Source organism: Triplophysa dalaica, chromosome 15 (assembly GCF_015846415.1).
Source record: "Triplophysa dalaica isolate WHDGS20190420 chromosome 15, ASM1584641v1, whole genome shotgun sequence".
Lineage (NCBI taxonomy): Eukaryota > Metazoa > Chordata > Actinopteri > Cypriniformes > Nemacheilidae > Triplophysa > Triplophysa dalaica.
In genome coordinates, this window is record NC_079556.1 from 17,665,908 (window position 1) to 17,689,891 (window position 23,984).

Sequence of the window (23,984 nt, forward strand, 5' to 3'; positions counted from 1 at the left end):
AATACATGATGTGTTGCTACAGTACATTTACCCTCTCTGTAATGTCCCAGAGGCGAACGGTGCCGTCCTCCGCAGCAGATAGGAAGACGTCTCGGCTGGGGTGAGCTCCCAGACCCCAGATAGGACCATCCATGTGGCCGTTCACCAGGATGTTACACGCTGCATTCTTCTCACCAACTTCAATGATTTCAGCGTTCCGAGTGCCCACAAGAATCTTGCCCTGAAGAGTGATGTTACAGAAGAGGCTTGAAGTAACAGGCAATTTGAAGTTGCATCCATATGAAGAATTATTGTTATAATCCTTAGTTATTCTTAAATGCTCCATCAGAGAGTATAAAGCATTTTACTCGTTTAAGTATAATTTTAAGAAATTACTTCTGTATAATCAAAAATATGAGCACTAAACTGACTTTTAAATATTTGTTTATTTTGATATTATGCTTATATACTGTATATTTTAAATGTTTTATTTTTAGATAGTTCTATTTATTAGTAATTGTTGCATTTTATTTAAGTTTTCCGCCCAATATCATCTGGCAAAGAGACTACAAATGAATTTTCGGTCCATTTACATCCATGGATGTGTATTAATGTACATTGTCTCTTTTGAAATAAAAAAATAAATGTTTTACTATACATCAATATAAAATAAAGGGTAATTGCCTAATCTAGAATAGGATTTAGTTACATTACATTTGAATGCTTGTTTATCAAAGGTGGAGGTTGTTGCTATTTGTACTAAAATCTTTAGGTTTATCAACTTTTTTAAGCAATACAATTTTTGAAAAGAGCTTGCTAACAAAGTGTTTAAAGTGGTAATTTCCTATAAAGGGGCAGTTTTGGAGATACAAGCTTTAAGTCCGACAGCGATGATATGCAGCAATTGTCTGATCGCTGTTTCCAATTTGCATTTTTTTATAGAACATGCCATTAAATAATCTATACAAAATTATACTGGTTTGAGTAATATGATCTCATGAGAATTAGTTAAAGGCACAATATGTAATTTTTGCATTTTCACTTTTGAGGTTGCAAAACAATTACAAAGGCATAGCTTTATGGCGCTGTAATGAAGGATTTAATAATGGGAGGATTCAGCATTCTGTCTACGGCGCTTAACAGAAATCATAAATACATAATTTTTAATGTGGTGATGGCCAGACCGATCGGCATATGACTTCAAACAATCCCGAGAGTGATTTGACAGAAAGTACTGTCAGTTCGTCATAGTTTGTCATACACCAATCGATCTGGCCAGCACCACATTAAACATTCTGTATCTATGATTTCTACAACTGTAAAAGCGGAAGGCAAGGATAACTTGAACAAGACGTCATTGACAGGCGTCAATGTTACACTGGTTTAAATTGCTAATTTGTCTAGACATTCTGACATTATTGGAAACATTTGGGATGATTTAAGTACACAAGTGAACTAAATATATAACACTGTGCTAAAAATAAAAATCTTACATATTGAGCCTTTAACATTCAATAAATGAAAAGCTAAATTAGAAGCATGTCTGATTTTATGCAGGATATAAAACACTGTACAATGTAGTAGTGTTGTGTGTGTTGTACCTTGCCCCTGCACACAGAGCGCACACAGTCTATAATCTGGCCTGTCTCCAGTCTGAAGGCTCTACAACGTTTCAGTTCCTGATCCCACAGTTTCAGCGCACCTCCCTCCTTAGACCTGCAGAGGGCAGCCAACACAAATCCTCTCACTTCTTAGAAGACTCAACCACCCAATAACTTGAATAAAAATGCTTATGTTCTTAAAATGAAAATAACATTAAAATAATAAACTACATTAAAATCAGTCTTTACCTAAAAAAACGAATCTATGAAACTATTGACTACATCATCTTGTTTGCAAGTGCATATACAAATTTATGTCCAATAATATTTTCTAGTCACAAAATAAAAATAAAATGCTTTATAAATAAAAGCTTTTTAATGCTTAGGTCACTCACGGTCGTTCCTTTCCTCCTGTCACAATGAGTCCGTCGCGTAATGTGGTGTACATGGTGAACACAGGTCCGGTGTGAGCCTTAGCCACAATTCTCACTAGAATGTGTTCCTTCCACACACAAACATCTCCACTAATGGTACCTGTAAATGTCAAGTTATTCTGAAAAGAAAACAAACCTGCACTAATCTAGTGACCTCTAAGGGAAACAACAGCACAAACATGGCAAAGCACAGCATTTCTATAGCTTTCATGAATACTTTTGTACTGCACATATAAAAAGATTAATGAGGCTCATAAAAAGAAAACAATCAAAAGTAAGCAAGTGTGGAACATGGTTTTTAAAGTTATTATAAATGAAGTTTTAAGTTGACAATGAAGATATCTTTTTTTCAATTAAACTCTCTCTGACTGATAAGCGCAGACGCAAATGCACACATACGCTTTCATGTACACATAAATACCTACTCGCAGGCATTCCCACAATTCAGCTAAAGTGACAGTTCACCCCCAAAAAATGTATCATGGTTTACTCACTCTCAGAAAAGAGCAAGTGTACCGCAGGTCATGTGACAAGAACCAACGAGCCTATATAGACAAGCTCAATGAAAATGGAAACATAGATGATCACAGCATAACTAAATCTAGTAGCAGAGTTATTGCAAGGTATTTTCAGTGCACATAATCCATATATCCTTTGTTTATACCTCTTCGTCTCAACGGCTATCGGGGTTGCTTAGCAACGGCAGACACCAGGAACACGTAAAGAAAAAAAAGGAGAACGAAGTACAGCTCGCGTTTTCCGCGTGGTTTTAGATGCGAAATGTGAATCGGGTCAAAACCAATTTGAAGGTGAGTTCATGTACATTTTTTTTTTTTGGGTGAATCTGGGCCCATATTTATCAACCTTCTAAGAATTACTCGCAAGAACACTGCTAAGAATTGACTTAAGAGTAAAAAATCTGTGCTCAAAGCTGAGCTTAAAATTTAGCTATAAAGCATCTCACCTGTAATTTAATTGAAGTGCAGGACTAAATCTTAAGTGTCAGGCTTAGAGACGGATTTTAGAGGACGACATTGGCATGGACCAATCGCTGTATAGATTTCCTTATTTATGAATAGTCTCCAAAACATTCACCTTAAATGGTGAAATTCCTAAAAGAAGTTTATATTCAACACACATATGACAATAAAGACTTTTCAAGAGAATCCATTATGATATAGACATGGGAAATGAAAGATAATACGTTTCCACCTTTTCTAAATTACGTGTTTTAACCCGGTGCTGAAATTTGTTTTTAAATACTTTAGTCAAGTAGTTTTGCCTTAAATACAATGTTATTTTCGGTATAAATCTTTTCCTGCGTGTGAAATCACACATACAATTGAGAACAATACAGCAAAACAAGAACGCGCAGAAAGAATGCAAATCCATTGGAATAGAGAATAACAAGATGAAGATCCAAAACAATACAGCGAAAACGCGCAACAGTGCTGATGATTAATAGAGCATAACTCAATGCGTGCAGCTTTAATGACATGTACTGACTGCGTGCCTTTTATCTTGCGCACAAAGAAGTTTGTTAAATGTATAAATTTGATTATGAAAAATGATGTGTAGATGTGGTTTACATTGATATGTGTAGAAATTCATGCTTTTAAAAAAAAACACCAGCAATCTTGCCTATGCAGGGGAGTTCTAAATTTATGCGTGTTTATTGTGGAATGTTACAGTTCCATTGGCCAACCCCTCTGTCCACCACATGTCTCTGTCACCTCAGCACCATCACAAGCCCCTAGTGGCAACTCCTGAGCACTTGAGAGAGCTCTTGAGCTGTCTTAAATAATCGAGGGAGTAAGAGTGATTCTTAGCTTTAAGAAATTTGATAACTTGCTTTTATACTTAAGTTTGGAAGTAGGAGTAAATTTCATGAATTCTCAGCACTTAAGCCTTAAATGGCACTCTGAGAAGCTTGATAAATACAGGCCCAGGTCTTAACAATCAATTACATACAAATTGGATCTATCAGAAATAGAATGACATCATTATTTAATTCGAAACAGAAGCATACTTACAGCTCCAAATGCTACAGAGAGCATGGTTTGCATGCGGGCGTCCTCAATGGAGCTGAGCACTCCTTTCTTACTAAGCAGAGCTCTGCCGGCCAGCGTCCAGAAGCGCACATGTTTAATCCCCACTGACACGAACTGAGTATCTGAATCGGGTCGGAACTCAGCCACAAAGATTCTCTGAGTATGACCGGCCCGACATGCTACTTTGGCACCTAAGTAAAGAATTGGGTCGGACACAACATTTCCATAAAGATAAAATCAACTGAAATATTATAGCACAGTGAATGCTGTGGGTGGCTGGAATTTACCTTCCTGCCACTTCCAGATGGTAAGAGTGTGCTGAGGGTCCAGACCCACGGAGAGCAGCAGTTTACCGGTGGCACTGAAGCTTACGGAACAGACACCGCGGGAGTGATGACAGCGAAGCACCGAAAGAGTCTGTTTGGTCATGGCTTCCCACACGTGGATTGAAGGAGACGTGGCTACAAAAACACAAATACTTTAGTTGTGCATTCCTGTTAAGTATTAAAACAGTTACCAAAAGGCAGATGCTGTGTTCACACAAAACGCGAATCATCGTGTTCCTCGCTCTTTATTACTCGTGGGCATAGTTGGTTATTTAAAAAAAAAAGTAAGGTTTATTTTTGCCATTTTTTGTCTATATTTACAGTACAGCAACAATGAGAGGACAGGAACGAAGTGGGTGAGTGGGGGGGTGGGATCGGGAAAGGACCTCCAGAGGGCAACACGCCATATGTCGGAGCACTAACCACAAGGCTATCGGCCCCGACATAGCTTGTTATTTTCGCATGCAAAACATTGCGTGACAGAGAGTGTCTTCATCTATCTGGACTTCTTAAACAGCATGTGTCAATGCTCTTCATGCGAATTTCTCGCTCAAGTTGAATTTTTTTACTTAAGGGGATGACGCGATTCCCGCCAATGGCGCGAATTGGGCACCCGGCACAAGGTCGCATCAATTCATGCCTTTGCATTGACTATGTATGTAATTTACTTGCGCAAATTGCTTAATTCACATTTGGTGTGAACACAGCATAAGAGTTCTAGGAATGCTAATACAGCTAGCAGGGGTATGCAAAACTTGTACTTAAAGTCCCAGTGAAATTAAAAATGACAATTCGTATTTTTTCATTAAATATTGCAGCATTTATAGTAAATAGCTTATCAATGTGGGTCATTTCCTTTTCAAAATTCATTAACCAAAAAGGCACTTCCACCCTGAAATGACTATCCATCTCAAATGACGTAAATTAGACGGCTTGGCCGGAGGATCTGTAACTGTAAGATCCTTAGTGTGCTGCGAGTTTCATTTCAAAATCAATAAAAACAGCTGTTTTTACACATCCAATTAATTTGCAATGAAAAACACAAGACACGCCCCTTAATTGCATCCTTTAAAATTTCTTTTCACTTGGAAAACTGTCAGAATACGGAAGTAAGAACAATCGCAACTTCCAGTTCACGGGGACTTTAAAGGTACAGTCCGTAATCTTTTAGGTTGAAAAATATTAGATTTTAGTTTAAAACACAGAGGAAACTAAAAAGGCTAGCTGTGGAATTTTCAAGAAAACACAAAAAGTCACACAACAGAAGATATTTTGAGAAATTTCTAGTGTTTTTCGTGTCCGTACAATGGAAGTCAATGGGGCCATGTGTTGTTCTTCAAATATTTATTATGTATTAGAGTATATAGAAGTAACTTTCATTTACGGAACGATATATCAAAATTTATTTTGGGGGGTAAACTATACATTTAAATAGGATTTCAAGGTTTTGAAAGTATTAGTGGTGATGTGATACACTTCAAATCTCTTACCTGACATATCACCAGTGTCACCTGAATGATGAAAAAAAGTTGTTGAGTACAACATAAAACACCATATTTGAAATGTGAATAATCTTGTTAACAACAATGTTAATAATATAAGTCAGTTTTAAAACACTATGTTATACAATTAGCACTTTGTAGTACAAAACAAATGTTTGTAAAAAATTATTTAAAATGCATTTCAGAAAAGATCAATAAGGATCTTAAGTGAGTAGAGAGGGTGGATGTTTATACAAACATACCTACTTGGCCTGTTGCCACCACATTGGGGAACTTTGGGTGCTGATTTATAGTGAGGCACAGAATATCATCACTGTGTTCTAAATAGAAACTCTGACATGCTGAGGATAAACAATCAATAACAAACAATAAGGATTCTTAATTGACATATGCTTAATATAAATAGATAGATGGAATCCACATGTGTCCGATATCATGCTGACTTCTTACACCCACTCTGGTACATTAATGAACTAAACATTACATAACATTTACATTACATTTATTCATTTGGCAAGCGCTTTTATCCAAAATAACTTACAAGTAGGAAAGCATATAAACATTTTGTCAACATGCTAAACATCGCATCATAAACGTCAGGTACCTGTTGTCAAGTTTAGGACGACCCCTATTGAAGCAGTGTGGTAGATGATATCTGCCCCCTCGTTAAGGTAGTGCACATTGTTACGGCAGTCGTTGCCTCGGTAACCGAACACCATCTCAAGCACCAGGTCCTGCAGGACAGACAAAGAGGGGTGTCTGAGGTAATATCCATGACAACAGCAGAAAATATTTGGCTCTCAGTATGTGAAAGGACGGGAACTGAAATCTACGCTGAGCTTCAATCAAAAGAGGATAAAAAGATAATCTAATCGATTTGACCAAGGGCACAGAGGGCTAAGCTATAAACATTTCACTGATGAAATATGATAAGTTTGTCAAATGGGATAATACAATAAAGTGCTGTATTATAGACTAGTGTTTAGACTAGCAAACTATCCTGTAAATATAAAACACAATAACTTTGGCGAAATAGTGAAACTGAGAAAAAAGTCTTCAATGTTACTTTTAGTTTGGATTTTGTAGATACTGCTACATTCACATTCAAAAAAGATTATATTGATAATATGAAAAACACCAGATTTCTTTAATCGTAACTCAGTGTTGGCATTACTCAGAAACATAGCATGATACAGTATGGGATAAAGCAAGTCAGAAAAGAAAGATGTATAGTATATAATATAGTACAGCATAGCATAGCATAGTACAGTACAGTATGGCATAGCATAGGATAACGCAACGTAATTTAGCATACCATAGTAAGGTACAGCATATTATAGCAAAGTATAGAATGAAGCAGGACAGAAAATGACAGTGTATAGTATAGTGTAGTACAGTAAAGTATAGCATAGCACATTAAACTATGGAATAAAGCAGAACAGAAGGGGATGGTATAGAACAGTATAGTGTAGTACAGTAAAGTAAAGTATAGCATAGCACATTAAAGTATGGAATAAAGCAGAACAGAAGGGGATGGTATAGAACAGTATATTGTAGTACAGTACAGTTAAGCATTGCACAATATAGTATGGAATAAAGCAGGACAGAAGGGGATGGTATAGAACAGTATAGTGTAGTACAGTGAAGCATATCACAGTATAGTATGGAATAAAGCAGGACCGAAGGGGATGGTATAGAACAGTATAGTGTAGTACAGTGAAGCATATCACAGTATAGTATGGAATAAAGCAGGACCGAAGGGGATGGTATAGAACAGTATAGTGTAGTACAGTACAGTGAAGCATAGCACAGTATAGTATGGAATAAAGCAGGACAGAAGGGGATGGTATAGAACAGTATAGTGTAGTACAGTGAAGCATATCACAGTATAGTATGGAATAAAGCAGGACCGAAGGGGATGGTATAGAACAGTATAGTGTAGTACAGTACAGTGAAGCATAGCACAGTATAGTATGGAATAAAGCAGAACAGAAGGGGATGGTAAGAACAGTATAGTGTAGTACAGTACAGTGAAGCATTGCACAATATAGTATGGAATAAAGCAGGACCGAAGGGGATGGTATAAAACAGTATAGTATAGTACAGTACAGTGAAGCATAGCACAATATAGTATGGAATAAAGCAGGACAGAAGGGGATGGTATAGAACAGTATAGTGTGGTACAGTACAGTGAAGCATTGCAAAATATAGTATGGAATAAAGCAGGACAGAAGGGGATGGTATAGAACAGTATAGTGTAGTACAGTACAGTGAAGCATTGCACAATATAGTATGGAACAAGCAGGACCAAAGGGGATGGTATAGAACAGTATAGTGTAGTACAGTACAGTGAAGCATTGCACAATATAGTATGGAACAAGCAGGACCAAAGGGGATGGTATAGAACAGTATAGTGTAGTACAGTACAGTGAAGCATAGCACAATATAGTATGGGATGGCATAGAACAGTATAGTGTAGTACAGAACTGTATAGCACTGCACAATATAGTCTGGAAAGAAAAGGGCAGCATAGTATAAACAGTATAGTAATATATTGAAAGAAATAAAGCGGACAGTATAGAATAGCTTAGCATAAAAAGGTATATGACTGCCCATCACTCACTTCAATGGGTCTCTTTTTCTTGCCAACGTTGTTGGTCTGAAGTTTCTCAGGCATTGGTGGCGCCCTGCTTACTGGGGGTCTGCACCAAAACAAGCAAAAACAAACACATATGTTTAGTATGTATATAGGGATTTCAATAAAACATAATGCATAATATGAAGTTATTAGAGAAGATGATGGTCGTTGAAGGTCCATAAACTGAACAATGGTGTAAAAAGGCCTAAAATCATCAGTTTGAATGATATGTACAGTGAGTGAGTGGTCCAGTCTTACCTTGAGCCCCTTGAATGGCAGCATTAACAGAGAAAGACAGAAAATTAGAACTGCAGTCTTTTGGTGTTCAGCTCCCCAAGTTCTCCAGATAAAAAGGAAACTCAACACATAGACACTGACAACACATCATACAACATGAACCATCACTTAAGCCTGTTCATGTTCAGTAGACCAACCCAATGAGCTGGTCAAGCCATCTGCCTTAATATAGCTCATTCAATGCAATGATTTCTTTACATGGTCGGAGATGGAATGCAAAGAGGGAAAAGCGCAAGCAATGCTCCGGATAGCTGAAGCTTTCTCTACTCTTTAAAAAAATTCTATAAATTAATGAAGCAATGAGTGAATGTCAACCAGTGAAACACTTCCCATAATGTTGTGCCACCTACTCTACTTGAGACTAAAATGAACTGCATTGAAAACATCCCAAGCTAAACTAAGAGCAATAATTTGGCGATGTGATGGCTGTCCGCGTGCAGCATAGCAAACATCCACAGAGCATGAGAGAGGCGGCACATGAGATCGCTTTATATAAATGACACTTTGGTTGCTCTTACCTGACTACACCCTGCCTTCACATGGAGAGAAAGAGGAGTGCAGGAAAGGAATGAAGGAAATCGTAAAAGACAAACATGAGGGTGGCCAAGTCACTAACTGCCAATGTGTTGCATGAATTGCTTTCAAGAATTTTGGCAGTTAATCTGCTCCATATGTTGATAAATGTTTTTTCTTATTAGTTTTAAAGATATGAGAGAAAGAAAGGGGAAGGGTCTTTGTGGAGCTACTGTGAACTTTGATGCTACATTGGCTGTCATTTCTTTGTTTCCATAAGAGGTTACCTTTCATCTACCGATGGCTCCTTCTGTTGCAAGTGGGGCTTGACCCCTGTCATAGCTCGATAATTTGTGGATAAGGCCTTGATGACATAGACGATCTCATTTTCTCGAGTTACATCACTGTCATACCCTACAACCAAAGAGAAGATTGATATTGAGAGAAAAGATGACCAGACATGTTTCAGACATAAAATACTTAAGACCGTGTGATGTCATATGATTCCTTCTAGATGATATCTAATGTGTTTTTATAGGCTGTATGATAACTGTTATACCTCCATCATCTTCGCTCTCGATGTCCGACTCCTCGCTGTCACACTGTCTGGCCTCTCGACAGCCCTCGGTCTCATGGCTCCAGATCATCAGACAGGTGTCGGAGCCGCCCACCGATGCAAGCAGAGAGTCATCATGTGACCAGCGCACGTTGGTCACGTGGGTGCTGTGAGCCATGTACCGCTTGAACTTTGTATATTTGCCCTATTAAAATAATGTTTATGTTAACAGGCACAAACATTTTTAGAGCAGGTTGTTAGTGAACTTATAAAGGGGAATTATAACACAATTTAAATAACACAGTGATTATTTTCTAAGTGTGGAAGGGATGGACTCATTTTTAATAGTGTGGGGCCTGTCCTCCTCAGATACACCAAAATCTGCTTGAAGTATTTTATACGAGGACTAGTTCACCCAAAAATAAAACATCTATCACATATCCACCCTCACATTTTTTGAAAACCTAGACAGTATATGACAGAAGAGAAGGTATTTTGTCATTACAATGGAAGTTAATGGCGGCCAAAGTTGTTTGGTTTCCAAAATTCTTAAAAAAAATCTTCTTTTGTGTTTTGAAGAAGAAAGAAAGTCATACAGGTTTGAAATGACATGAGGATGAGTAAATGATGATGATATCCCTTTAAGCGTTCTAAGCGTCAACATTATTAAGTGTGTTCCTATACAGCTGTTGGCAATACTATATAAGCAAGAGTAATAGCGATGCTTGCCCCATTACCAATACTGCTAAGATTTTCTTAACCTTGACTGGGTACTTGAAGATCTTGACATATCCAAGGTCGTCCCCAGTGGCTAGCAGCTTCTTGTCATAGCTAAGACATGCGGACATCACTTCAGTTACTTCACTGACCACGGGCCAGATTCCTTCACAGGAATTTCCAAGCACACACGTCCATGTGCTCCAGTCGATCTTCTCCACCTGAAGTGGAGAATTAGTAGAATAGAATATTGTAGAATGTTGTCACTTGTCACATTTATATTACAAAGCAAACTCATTAAAATGTTGACATTAATTTTTTCTGATAAGGACAATATGTTTTAATCGATACGGTACATAAAGCATATGCATCAAAGCCATATATTAGGTAACTAAAATTGAGCAACAAGAACAAAAACCTTTCAAAGAGTATGACCGGCAGCATTAATTTCAAGCTAAAAATCAATCCAATATGGACGAAGACCAAAATGCCTCCTACAGGAACTGCAATTAGCTAACAGCAGAAGAAGCATTTGGAGGGCTTCCAGCTTTTACTGAACCTTAAGTTATTAAAATAAGTGTTCACCGTACCAGTGGGCCTAAACATGATCTAATTCCCTGTCTCCAAATTTAGAGTTAAGCTAATGAAAAGTGGGCCATGTTCTTGACCTTAAGGCTGCCCTTCCCCCCGCAGAGTGACACGGTGAGATGCTCAGCATCCATACAGTACCTCTGTGGAGGGAATGGTTTGCTTCTTCCCACGAGGCGCCTCGAAAAATAGTTGCTCCTTCGCTGATGTGTTGACCTGCAAAAGCTTTCCTAAAAATAAAACACACAACACATAAAACAGCTCAAATCTGACTGAACTCAGTTGAGTCTAAACCAATTTATAGTTGATGTTCACTAAAACGGAACCACTAAATCAACCCATAGTTGTCTGTCGACTTATTAGCTCTTTAATATGGTCACCTCTCTTGTCCCAGTCCAGATGAGTGATGTAGTTCATGGAGCCTTTGCACACCCCAACCCTCTTGCTGCTCATCACGTTGTATATGTCCACAAAACTGTCAGCGGACGCCACCGCCAAATATTTGCCTGTGACTGCAAAGTTTTTTTGTTTATTATTCCGCTCATATCAAAGTCCAAATCGCACACACCCATTAAAATGTTAATAAATTACACACATATTAGCATATGCAAATCCCCAGTATAGAATAAAGAGCCGCCGTTTTTCTGAATTTACTCTTAAAAATATGTGTATTTGTTTAGGTAAAATGATTATTTTTGTTTCATTCTGTTAACAACTTGCAATATTTCTCCCAAATTTCACATAAAAATATTGTTTCTATTTGCATTAATTTGCTTAAAATGAAATTCAGACCTCCAATACTGCAAAGAAAACAAGTTCATATTCACTTTTAAGTAATACATCAGTAATACTTAGTTAAAGCAAAAAAAATGACATAATGTCTCTCCTGATAATTGATTTTGTTGAAATTCAACAGATACAAGACTAGAATGTCCACAATACATATAGAAATGCTGAATAAATGACAATTTGGATCTCATATTTTTTTCTGTATCATTCAGATCAGATGAATGAATTACACTGCCACATACAGTATCAAGATACCGTGTACTAATATTAGCATAACTAACCAGGAGAGAAGCGGATTTCGGTTATGATGTCTTTCCGGTGATGAAATGACACAAGGTCTTCCAGTGTGTCTGCGTTCACGATGAGGAAGCTGCCATCATTCAGGCCCACAGCCAGAGCTTTGCCATCCGGAGAGAAGCAGCAACATCGCCCTCCTACCAAAGGTAAACTGTTTAGAAGTATGCAGCATTAGGAGATTTGTTGTTTACATATGACAGCTGAACAGGTGGATTTTCTTTATAGCCACATATGGATTGATGCTTGAACATGACTGGCAAGTAAAATGTTAAAGGGATTTTTCACTGAAAAAGGAAATTGTGCCATCATATACTATATATTTTCATTATAATTCATTATTATATCATTTCTAGCCTGTATGATTTTAATTGGTGGTTAATTGTTTGTTTCGCAAAATGTTTAAGCTGCCTTTTTTCACATTGTTCATATTATTGCGCCATATTGTCTAGCCAATAAAAAATAAAAACCTGAAGTTGTTTTTCACTATCAATCATTCTTTAATCTTTTTTTAACAGCCCCTTATCACTGTATACTTTCACTGCATATAGAAGCTGGGTCAACCGTCTGCTAAACTTCTCATTTTGAGTTTCACCGAAGAAACGGATTCACCGGGACAAGGCTAAGTAGATAATGCCCAAAATTTCACATTTAGGTGAAACGAGCCCATGAAGCATTATACAATTATAATAAGACGTATTCATGCTTATTACACAGGTAAAGATTCACTTTACTCTAGTGATAATTATTAAACAACATGTCATATGCGTTGATGTTGAGTTGAAGGCTCATCTTGCAGATCTGGACCATGGAGAGCTGCTTGATGAATTAAAGAGTTCCTCTGGAACACTTTCTTACAAACATCCTTTAGTTCTTCAATCAATATGCTCTTAGGGCCCATTTGCATGCTGAGTGTTCTTCACTTGAGTTATATTTCTCTGTGCAAATTGAGTTTCTGAAGCATAAGGTCAAGCATCGTGTAGAACAAGTCTGGAATGCAAATTACACAGAATACACAAGAGCTATTTACATCAGATACAGTAGAAGGGTTGTTTTCTTGTCTCTATTTCCAAGGACTCAAACCCATGACCTGCTAACACAATGCTCTTCAAATTGAGCAATAAAAGACACCGGGTGAAAGGATTTACAATAAATATTGGTCCTTTGTATGTTTACCAATAACCTCAGTGACCACCGCCTACCTTTTTTGAGTTTGCGTACAGCGAGCATGCAGTGGCTGGGCGAGAGGTCCCATATCCGCAGAGTCTTATCGTCGCTCACAGTGGCACACAGCGGCAGATGAGGGTGAGTGGCCAAACCGCACACTTCGCCCTCCATGTGACCCTGAAACACATCCACAGTCACTTAAAACCAAACCAACAATTCGCTTTTACAATCAGCAATAATAAGAGCGCATGTATTCTGTGATGAAAAATAAATCCATACAGCTAAAGGCAGTCAATGATGCACAACAATCTGTAATTCTACCATTAAATCTGCCATTGTCGGAAAAACATTTCAGTGCACAATAAATAAGATTTAAATCTAGCTGAGATGTTTTTGGAAGTCTGGGTTGCACAATGACTGTTTGACAGATGAACTAATAACTATTAAACTCAAATAATGCCGTGGCCTCATGTTTCAGAATGGAAAGTTTGTACAGTACCAACTGAGTTGTTACATTTAGTAGGTAAACAATGACTTGTTCTACAAAAAAACAAGCGATTAATCATGATGTCAAGAGACAAACATTAAATCGGTGTTTAAAAACCTGCTGTTTCCTGTGAGAGCCACAACACAAACCCCAAATATCTTTTCAAGCATGAAAAATGACGATTTTTTTGATGAGTCTGCAGTTACTGTCGTTCACATTTTGTTACATAACCACAACGGTGAGACCATTTCTTTCTCTTTGGAATAGAACTGGGACACTTTCAGTGATGTTGTATGGGGCTGAGTTATTATAGTTTTGATTTTAGTTTTATTCAGTTTTATTAATATTTTAAATTAGCTTTATAGATATTTACTTTTATGTTAATTTTAGTTAAAGTTTTAGCAATTTTGGTATCTGCTTTTGTCATTTTATTATTTATTATTTATTTGTTTATTTTTTATGTTGCTATATAATTTTAATTACTTTCTATTTTAGTTTATTATTATAGTTGTAGTGCTTTAAACTTATTTCCGTTTATGTTTGAGGCACCATTTTAATTTTTCCTTTAGTTAAGTTTTTCCCACAGTTTTTAGGTCAATATTTGATTTGATTTCAAAGAACAGAAATGTTTTAAGGGTTTTATTTTAAGTAAAATAAAATAACCTTCGTATGCACCAGGGCGTAAATAGAAGAGTTGTGTGACATGTTTAAAATGAAGGAAGATACATGATCAAACAAGTTTGATAAAGGAAGGAGAGAATCTAGATGAGAAAAGACCACTTATAGACCTGTTCGGATGACGTTAACAACTTTTAGTTCAGGACTGGTCCAGAAGAACTTCCTGTTAAAGTATTTTAACACTACACAAACGTTTGAACAAAATACAATCAACAGAATATTTATAACCAATTTAAATGTTAAATAAATATATTTAAGATTTAATTATTTATGTAAAATAAACAAATACTCATCATAAATAAATAAAAACAGCAACCGGAAGTGCTTCAGTTGTTACATCTTGAAATGTGGTCTAAAATTTAGAATGCAAATAATAGCAATAAAGGACCAATGACAATCCAATACAATGACGTCACTGGTGCACTGATGAAAAACTTTTCATCAAAGTCAATAGATTTTTTTAACTTTATTTGGATGTATATTTTAAACCATGTAACTTAAAAAAAATAAAAATAACTAATATCAATGCGGTGCTGCTTTATTGAATCAATATTTAAAGTGGTAAGTATATGAAACGTCAACTGATGCATTATAAGAAATATCACTATTTATATATTTTGTGTTTTATGTAAAGGTCTAAAAATAAATGAAACATTACAGAATTTAAACAAATCATTGTCAGGATGTATAGAAGCATGTTTGTAGGACAAAATAGAGGCATTTTCATGATGTGAATGTGAATTTAAATGGTAGTGTACCTCAAAATAAAAACTCTCTCAACATTTATTCCCTAAAGACATTGCAGGTGTATCTGATTTAGCTGAACTACTGAGGATAAAAACACATCTTACTTGCTGCAGGTCCATAAATTGCAAGTTAACAGGTTTCAAAATGTTGTCAAAGAAATTTATAGTATAATAATAATTTAATTAAAACATTATAAACACAGACTATTCACTCTGGAAAAAGCCCACAAGAGTCTCTTAAGCTTCTTAATTTTCCGCAATACTGGATTTAAAGTTACTATGAAAGAGAAACCCTGTATTAATCAATGCAGTGTTCGTTTAATCTCTCTTCAAAAATGTCGAGGTCTCAAATGGCACAGACTTTTATATTAAGTGGGGTGTAGCTTAGTGTACTTATTACTAGACTTAATTACTATATAAATTAAGTAAGACTGAATCAATAGCAGTCAAGGTTTGAGACAGCAAGGTTTAATTAGTTTCTTTCAGACCATCAGAAATGTCTTCTTTAACTGCGCTTCAATGCATAGGTTCTGCAAGACACAATATATCATGCTTATATGCATGAATTGCAATGATAAATGTGCCTAGCAGCCAGCGGTTATACCTTATGGGTTAGTGTCAGTCACAAATGCCTCAAAAAGGACAAACTAATCAAATGCATATACTGTATGCCAGATATAACAGTAAGCTCATAAGGGCTGAGATGTTCATGGAACGTGACAGACAGCTCGAGGCTCAGACTTCTAATGGCCTGTTTAATGAATCAACAGAACCCGAGTGAAGTTAAAAACCCTTCATTTAATACTTGCGGCATGGCACTTGTCCACTGGTGAGGAAAAAAGTGGAGCATCTCACAACCTTTGAATGCTCTCAACACTTGCAGCACTGTCAATCCCACAATTCCCTACATAAGCCAGTCCCTATGTTCCCATTTTTTTATCCCTTTAACTGAAATTGCATAAGCAAACATATTTTTTATATTTTTTGTATATATACACATTGCTAGACAGGCTGGGAACACGATCTACTAAACAGCTGAATTTAATATTTGACCAAATTTGTGAAATTTGTTGATTGGTGTTTAAAGGGGAGCTGCAACAGTGTTTCATGCATTCTGACTTCTTTACAATGTTAAAGTGCTGTCTTCTCATGCTCAACATGGTGAACTTGTCTAAAAACGAGCGTATTATGTAGTATTTCTGTTCTCGATTCACTCCCCCAGCGATCGTACAGGTTACGGAAAGTTTTTTTAGAACATAAAACTGTTTCGTAACAATTTTGTGCAGTGGAGAGAGAGAGAGCATACGTTCGCAAAGTTCAGGTGTTTGTTTGTTCACTGCATTTGGATGATGAATGTTATATAAACGGTGGATACATAACGCTGGATTTTTTAAATCGTTTGAAACTGATATATGGAGCCGTCCCAGCGCTAAAAGATGCCGGACATGAACCACATGCGTTGAGTGAAACTGATGTCTGTGTTTTGTTGACAATGTGTATGATTTCGGAAGTAATCGTACAGTTAAATCTATCTTTCATAAATGTGATCAAACTAAATACTCTTCGAAGATACGAAGAATGCAATACTACTCTATAGGTACTCAAGATTAATATGAGATTGGCAGAAAACGTGTGTGTTAGGGCCGCTTTAATATTACTGAAATAAGTTGTCCTCCAAAACAGACTTAGTTAATGTATCATAATGTATGCTGGTGTAAAGGAAGGGTGAGGACACTGAACAGCTGAATCTGTGCCTTACCTGAACCAGCAGAGTGATGGGTCCATTTTTGTCCACTTCTAGAATCTCACCGTTCTTTGTTCCTACAAGGATATGCCCGTGACCCAAAGATATGGCACGAATGGAGGGATTGTCCTCCAAAAGTAAACCTGCAGGACGGTATGTGTTATAAATAATCACTCATGCGTGTCCTCGTCTTTCTATTTATTTAAAACACAGGATGTTCTTAGAGGATGAATGGAGGTGTTTGTGCCTGTGAAAGTTCTCAATGTCACAGTGTTAAAGCTACACACTAGGGCTGTCAAATGATTAATTGTGATAAATCAAGAATAAAAGTTTGTGTTTACATAATATACAGTATGTCTGTACTGTGCACATTAATTATGCATTTATAAAAAACATACACATAAATGGATGTGTTTAAAAAATAAAGATAAATGAATAAACGCTTATATATAATTTTATTATTGGTAAATATAAATGAGGTAGGGCTTTTAAACTATTATTCGCCATTAATTACATTCAAAAAAAAAGTTTGAGTTCATATAATATACAGTATGTCTGTGTTCTCTGCATATTAATTTGTATTTTGAATAACATACACATACACAAATATATAATTAGGAAATATATTGATGTATTTATTTATATTTATCAATCATTTAATTTATATATAAACATTTATATATTAGATTTCTCTTAAATAAATGCATGCATGTGTATGTTTTTAAATACAAAATGAATATGCACAGCACACAGACACATATTATGAAAACACAAATGTTTATACTGGATGCGATTATTCATTCGACATCCCTAAAATATGTACATCTAAATATTTCCTAAATATATATGCCTGCATATGTGTGTTTTGTAAACACAAACTTTTATTCTGGATGCGATTAATCGTTTGACAGCCCTACTACACGCAAAAAATCTGTTTATTTGTATATTATGTTTTCCAGTTGGAATCAATGAAAATAAAATTGTGTTTTAACTTAAGGAGACTTTACCTTTGGAGCCTGGGGCCAGCACCGAACGTTTGATGGCATATGTCTTGAGGCATCTCTCGAACGTGTCGTCCCACAGAGCCACCACTCCATCTTTTCCACCAGTCACAAAGCCCTGTTGACAACAGTAAACTCACATAACCTCATAACATCACGATGCTGGAAATTTTTTGTCAAATCTGATACCTTTTCTAGAGCGTGCATGCTGAAAACAGGCCCGTCGTGAGCTTTGACAGTTTTCACCAGGAACATGTCTCTCCAGATGCAGATGTCTCCAGCGCAGGTCCCTGAGAAGACCATTTCTTCAGTCCAGCCGTATACAGCACACATCATGGTCTCTGTTTTTCCCATGCTGCCCTTCTTCCCAATCAGTCCACCTCCTGAGGACATTATATCGTCACATGATAAAATGAACTACCTGGCCCTCATGTACTTCATGTGAGCTTCAGTGTCTTACCTGCTCTATGCCAAAACTTCATGTGTTTAACTCCAGCTGTGATGAGTTTGTCTGGCATGTATGTATTGATTTTAATGACGAATATCTTGTCCTTACTTCCCCTTTAAATGAAAAAGATAAATATTTCAGTTTATTCACTCTCCTTACCGACATAACTGTGTGACAAATTATGACATCATCATCACGTATGTACTGTCTTGACTTCAGCAGAACTGAACCTCAACGGTGGAGTTTTTGGTTTGTATGAGGCACTATTGGGCTGTAATTGTCCTGTCTGTTGTGTTATACATTCTGTCATAGTTTGAGAGGTGAATGGAGCAGCACAGGGAACGGTGGCTGTCTGCAGTTCTGCATTAGTCCCTTTTGCGGAGCGGGCAGAGCATTGAGCAGTCTCTGCACTGTCAGGCCCTATTTACTTCCACCCGCACACCCACCACCTCCACCAGAGAAAGCCCACGGGAACACCTGTTTGGAGCGCTGCACTACCTCCGAACTCCAGACAGGAGAATACAACAGATTCAGTCAATGAGAGGATTTTATATCTGTGTTTTATAGATCACATTACAAAATCCATCACAAACGTGTCTAATCTAGTGCCCTGTTAATACTTCTAGACGTATCTATCACTATCAAGTGTTCTTTACATAACTTTAATTAACAACTAACAGTGTGTAATGATAGAAGGATAAAACAGTCCCTCAGTAACAGCATGTCATGCAAATTTCTCTTTGGGGATAAAAGAGAAAAGCAGCAGGTTTCAGCATTCTGTTTGGCGCTAATGATCATGCTGAGATGAAAGATTGTATAATAAACAGGCTTCTGTCATGAAGAAACTGCAGAAGCCTCTGTGATCCACAGCAATCAACAGCACAGTGTATATCTAGAGGAAGAACTATAGACAGTTTCATCGGAAACACGCGCCTGGTCTGAAAGTTAATGTTTATGTTGTTGCCTCTGACACCATCTATACGCATACAAAAAGCACAATGTTAAAGCAGCCCTGCAAAAATGTGTCATTCATTCTGATTTCTTTACAATGTTAAACGTGCGGCCTTCTCATGCTTAACATGGTCAACTTGTCGAAAAACGAGTTGGGTGCATTACGTAGTATTTCTGTGCTCGATACACTCCCCCGGCGATCGTACAGGTTTTGGAAAGTTTTTTTGGGAACATATAAAACTGTTTCATAACAACTTTTCTTAGTCCCTTATTGGACAATTCTCCCGGAAAAGCACACAGCACGGCCACAGGAGAGCAGGAGAAGGAGCACGCGCAGACGACACTGTAACAAGATTCAAGATATGGAAGGAGGCGGGAACCGGCAAACATTAAAACATTTAATCAATTAATAACAAAGTATAAAAGACAGCCGGCAACCCCTCAAGGACGACTGCCGGCAACATAAATATAAATATAAACTTAACAGGGACCGGTCCTCTCTCCTCGACGGTCCGGTCGCTCGTTCTCTTTTATGCTCCCAATCTCCTAAGTGATTCGAGCCTGGTGTGCGCACAGCAGGCGCTCATTCACAATTACTCATCGGTCTCGAACCACGGTCTCGCCCCGCCTACTCCACTACAGTCACTATGACTTGTGTGCAGTAGAGCGAGAGAGAACATACGTTTGCGAAGTTCAGGTGTTTGTTTATTCACTGCATTTGGATGATGAATGTTATATAAACAGTGGATATATAACGCTGGATTTGGAAATCGTTTGAAACTGATATATGGAACCGTCCCAGCACTAAAAGATGCCGGACATGAACCACATGCGGCGAGTGAAACTGATGTCTGTGTTTTGTTGACAATGTGCTTTAGTTCAGCCTACCCCTCCCCCCTACATGCGCCGTATGTTTTCGGAAACAATCGGATAGCTGTGTCTATCTTTTATAAATGTGATCAAACTAAATACTCTTCGAAGATACGAAGTATGAAATACTACTTTATAGATACACAAGATTAATATGAGATTGGCAGAAACCGTGTGTGCTACGCCCGCTTTAAGAACCAACTTTCTCTATGTTAAAAATACTTTTTCCTATCCACTGGTAACATGTTTGATTTGTAGTTCAATCATTTTCGCATTATGAGAAACTGAGCAGATCAAATTAGAAGTAGAAAGAGAAACCGAAATAAGTACATACTGTGAAAATACACAGATGAGCTACTTTGATCCTTGGTCTTTTAACTTGGAAAAATATGATCCTTTTTTGATGTATTATTCTCACACATGAAACTTTTTCATCATTATATAGCTGGGGGTCACTATAGGTAAACACGTCTGATTTCAAGTTAAGACTTTCAAAATGCAACAAATCTCTTTTTTGTTAAAATGTATGATTAGGTGTTTAAATTAAACATATGATTAGATGGGGAGAAAAAATGTTGCAATGTAAAAAAATTAAAAGACTAGTCAGAAATGATGAAAAATGCAATACTATATAAACTATTATAAATCCTATAATAGTTTCCATCTAATGGCTGGAATACACACAAGACTTTTAAAATCTGATTTTTTTTTAAACTAAACATTATATACACTTGCAGACTTTTTGAAAGTTTCAGATAGACACACACTAACTGATCAAATCTGCACACTTGCACAAACTTTCTGCCACAAGTCCAGACTGAAAATCTGGGCAAAATATGAGCAAAGATCTTGTAGTGTATTTTAGCCATAAACCAGTATAAACCAGATTAAAATGATTGTCATGACTTTGAACTGGGTCAATCTCATCAAAAAGAGTTCAGAAAATCCCAGACCAGCAATTATTTCTTTAACACTTTGGGTGGCAGTATTTGTGCATAAATTCTGCACTTCACTTAATAAGAAGGGAAAAGCGAAACATTCCCCTATTCACTCACCTGATAGTAGAGAGCTTCTCTCCTTTTCTCCATTCCCAAAGGATGATGGTGTGATTGTCATCCAGACCCACAGAAGCCAGCCTCTTCCCGTCCGCTGCACAGACAAAACACTGCTCTGATTATACTTTATATCAGCCGCTAAATAACAGCATAATAGCATTATGACATTCTACCATCTCAGCCTGGCTAACTATGAAACAAGACATTCCAAGTAATGCAACGTGACAGCTAACAAAGGCATCACTGCAGAGGGAATTACAGCTGGATAGCATCTCTAATGAGAATAATCGTCTAAGTTTAGGCCTGTGACATTGACAGACAGTAAGGTGTTTTTTGGCCTTGTCTGGCTCTAGAAATTGGACTATAAAACCTTGTTGGATTTTCTGATCACACTAAAATAATCATTATTATTGAACAAATTACATTTCTACAAGTTTCTATGTGTTATTGATTGCCTGCCATCATTAAAATGCCCCAAAACGTCTGTAAACCTAAAAGCACTGTGATTGGCGGTTTTCCTAGTCAGGTTTTTTCCTGTCTTGAATATAAAAAGCTGCAAAGTGGACCAGATTTCATGCTGATTGCCAAACGTCTGGATCTGCTAAACTAACAAAGAGATTACAGGTGCGGCCCAGAGTGGTTGGAGGGAGTCTGCTTCTATTTCCAGACAGCTGTTAGACAGACAGAATATTGAGAACCGGCTCAGTATAGCTTCAAGTGTACATGACACCCAATGTTGCGTATCCCTTTCATAAGATCTCTTCCTCTCTGCGTCATAACTGTACTATAAATACAAATTATGACTAAGCAGTTGATCACACAAACCTTTTAAAATAATAACATAAAATGCCATCTTCACAATGTTTTGGGGTTCCGAGATACATCTCAAATCCTTTTTTAATGCTTGTCTATAGCATTTTTTTTCACGTCCTTTATCAGCAAAATAAGTGTTTTGCGTAAAGAATAAAAAACCTGTCCTTAGCACAAATGATGTGGGACAAGAAATATTCAACAGGTATTTTCAAGTACAGCCTATAGCCAAGCTCATAATTTAAAAAAGTTGAATAAATAATACATTTGTTTCTTCAGTGATTATTCAGGGTATCATACCTGAAAAGTCAAGGGCACAAACCCCAAACTGGTGGAATCCTTTAAGAACAGACAATGGTTTCAAAAACTCTGTTTCCCACACATGAATAGAAGAATCTCTGCCCACCTGGATAAAAAACAAACATAAACATAAAAGGACAATACGGTTAATAAAAGAAGTCCTTTAGTTATATAAACATATTAGTTTTGAGATGATAAATATGTTGATATGAAAGGCAGACGTCAGTGCTGTTTGACTGTACCTGGCCTGTGGCTACATAGTCTTTGACAGGGTGGATGGCCAGACAGAGGATTTCATCATCATGGCCGAGGTAAAACCGCTGTGTGTTCTGCTGTCTGTTGTACACGACTCCAACAGCTGCCACGTGATACACAATCTCACCAGTCTGAGTGTAGAAGAGATTACTTCTGCAGTCATAACCTCTGTAACTGCAACAAACACACACATATACACACAATCAAAGGCAACCTGCAAGAAGAATGAGGCACCTAATATAATGTATCATGTATATTTACTAGTGGTGGGCCGTTAACGCCGTTAACGCAGTGAGACTCTTATCGCGCGATAAAAAAAATGTCGCCGTTTATCTATTCTCAAAGTTGGGTCTATACTACGCAAGCTATGATGACTTTCACCTTGATATTTTCGCGCGGATGTATACCAGCTTAACTGCACTGTACGGGGCGAGAACGAGATTTTTCAACTCGCGTGATTCGCGTCATTCGCGGAAGCAGAAGCCGCCTCATGATCTCATAACCAGGGCTTCATTCGCGCGATTCGCGCAGCAAGTAGGTTTATTGCCTCTTTGCATTAACACATAAATCACTCGCGCTTGACACGCCATTCGCGTTTGGTCTGAACACAACATAACGTTACTGTGAAATTACCGCATCAAACGTGACGTGCTAACATGGATGCAGCTATAAAGCCGCCGGGTTTGCTTCAGGGAATATTAATTTTTAAGAAGCTTCCCAATAGAAACATCGACAAGACTAAGGTTGTTTGCACCTTGTGCAATGCGGAATTGGTTTAAAAAAAAACACTTTCTCTCAACAGGTAGTGGTCTAGCTTTAGTTGAAACCAGTAACTTTGTATTGAGATCACATGTATTATGGCTCCTGTATGACATATCGCTTGTTGCTCCCTCACTCTTTGTAAGTCGCTTTGGATAAAAGCGTCTGCTAAATGACTAAATGTAAATGTACTGTAGGAGCTTTTCCACTCTCAAGTACCACCTAAACGCAAATCATCCCTTAGCTAATGCGGAAGTAAACACAAGTTCATCTTATTGAACATAATTTAATTTTCATCACCAATTATCATAGTAGAACAGCTTTCTCAAGCAGTTTGTGATGCATTTTGGAAACAGGAGATGAGCCCCTGGTCTAATGCGCCACCTGGCTTGAGAAACCCGTTCTCAAAGACTTACTTTTAGTCATTA

At 37.3% G+C, this 23,984-nt stretch overlaps 1 protein-coding gene across 2 annotated transcripts in view; it reads right to left on the minus strand.

The window, feature by feature from the left end:
- The window catches only part of eml5 (EMAP like 5), a 70,841-nt gene that overhangs the window by 4,962 nt on the left and 41,895 nt on the right, over positions 1-23,984 (minus strand). The window contains exons 14-36 of one of the 2 annotated variants that reach the window (XM_056767792.1): positions 22,785-22,971; positions 22,543-22,648; positions 21,433-21,526; positions 18,569-18,669; positions 18,298-18,491; positions 18,115-18,226; positions 17,123-17,250; positions 13,488-13,629; positions 12,273-12,425; positions 11,583-11,714; positions 11,344-11,432; positions 10,659-10,835; positions 9,901-10,102; positions 9,629-9,755; positions 8,517-8,595; positions 6,498-6,627; positions 6,136-6,234; positions 5,882-5,902; positions 4,353-4,526; positions 4,048-4,256; positions 1,976-2,133; positions 1,581-1,695; positions 32-220 (exon numbers count right to left, since the gene is read on the minus strand). In XM_056767792.1, coding sequence (XP_056623770.1) covers positions 32-220; positions 1,581-1,695; positions 1,976-2,133; positions 4,048-4,256; positions 4,353-4,526; positions 5,882-5,902; positions 6,136-6,234; positions 6,498-6,627; positions 8,517-8,595; positions 9,629-9,755; positions 9,901-10,102; positions 10,659-10,835; positions 11,344-11,432; positions 11,583-11,714; positions 12,273-12,425; positions 13,488-13,629; positions 17,123-17,250; positions 18,115-18,226; positions 18,298-18,491; positions 18,569-18,669; positions 21,433-21,526; positions 22,543-22,648; positions 22,785-22,971 — 3,118 coding nt within the window. Of the gene's footprint in view, positions 1-31; positions 221-1,580; positions 1,696-1,975; positions 2,134-4,047; positions 4,257-4,352; positions 4,527-5,881; positions 5,903-6,135; positions 6,235-6,497; positions 6,628-8,516; positions 8,596-9,628; positions 9,756-9,900; positions 10,103-10,658; positions 10,836-11,343; positions 11,433-11,582; positions 11,715-12,272; positions 12,426-13,487; positions 13,630-17,122; positions 17,251-18,114; positions 18,227-18,297; positions 18,492-18,568; positions 18,670-21,432; positions 21,527-22,542; positions 22,649-22,784; positions 22,972-23,984 lie in introns of those variants that run through there. The other variant, XR_008909112.1, reaches the window with a different exon arrangement.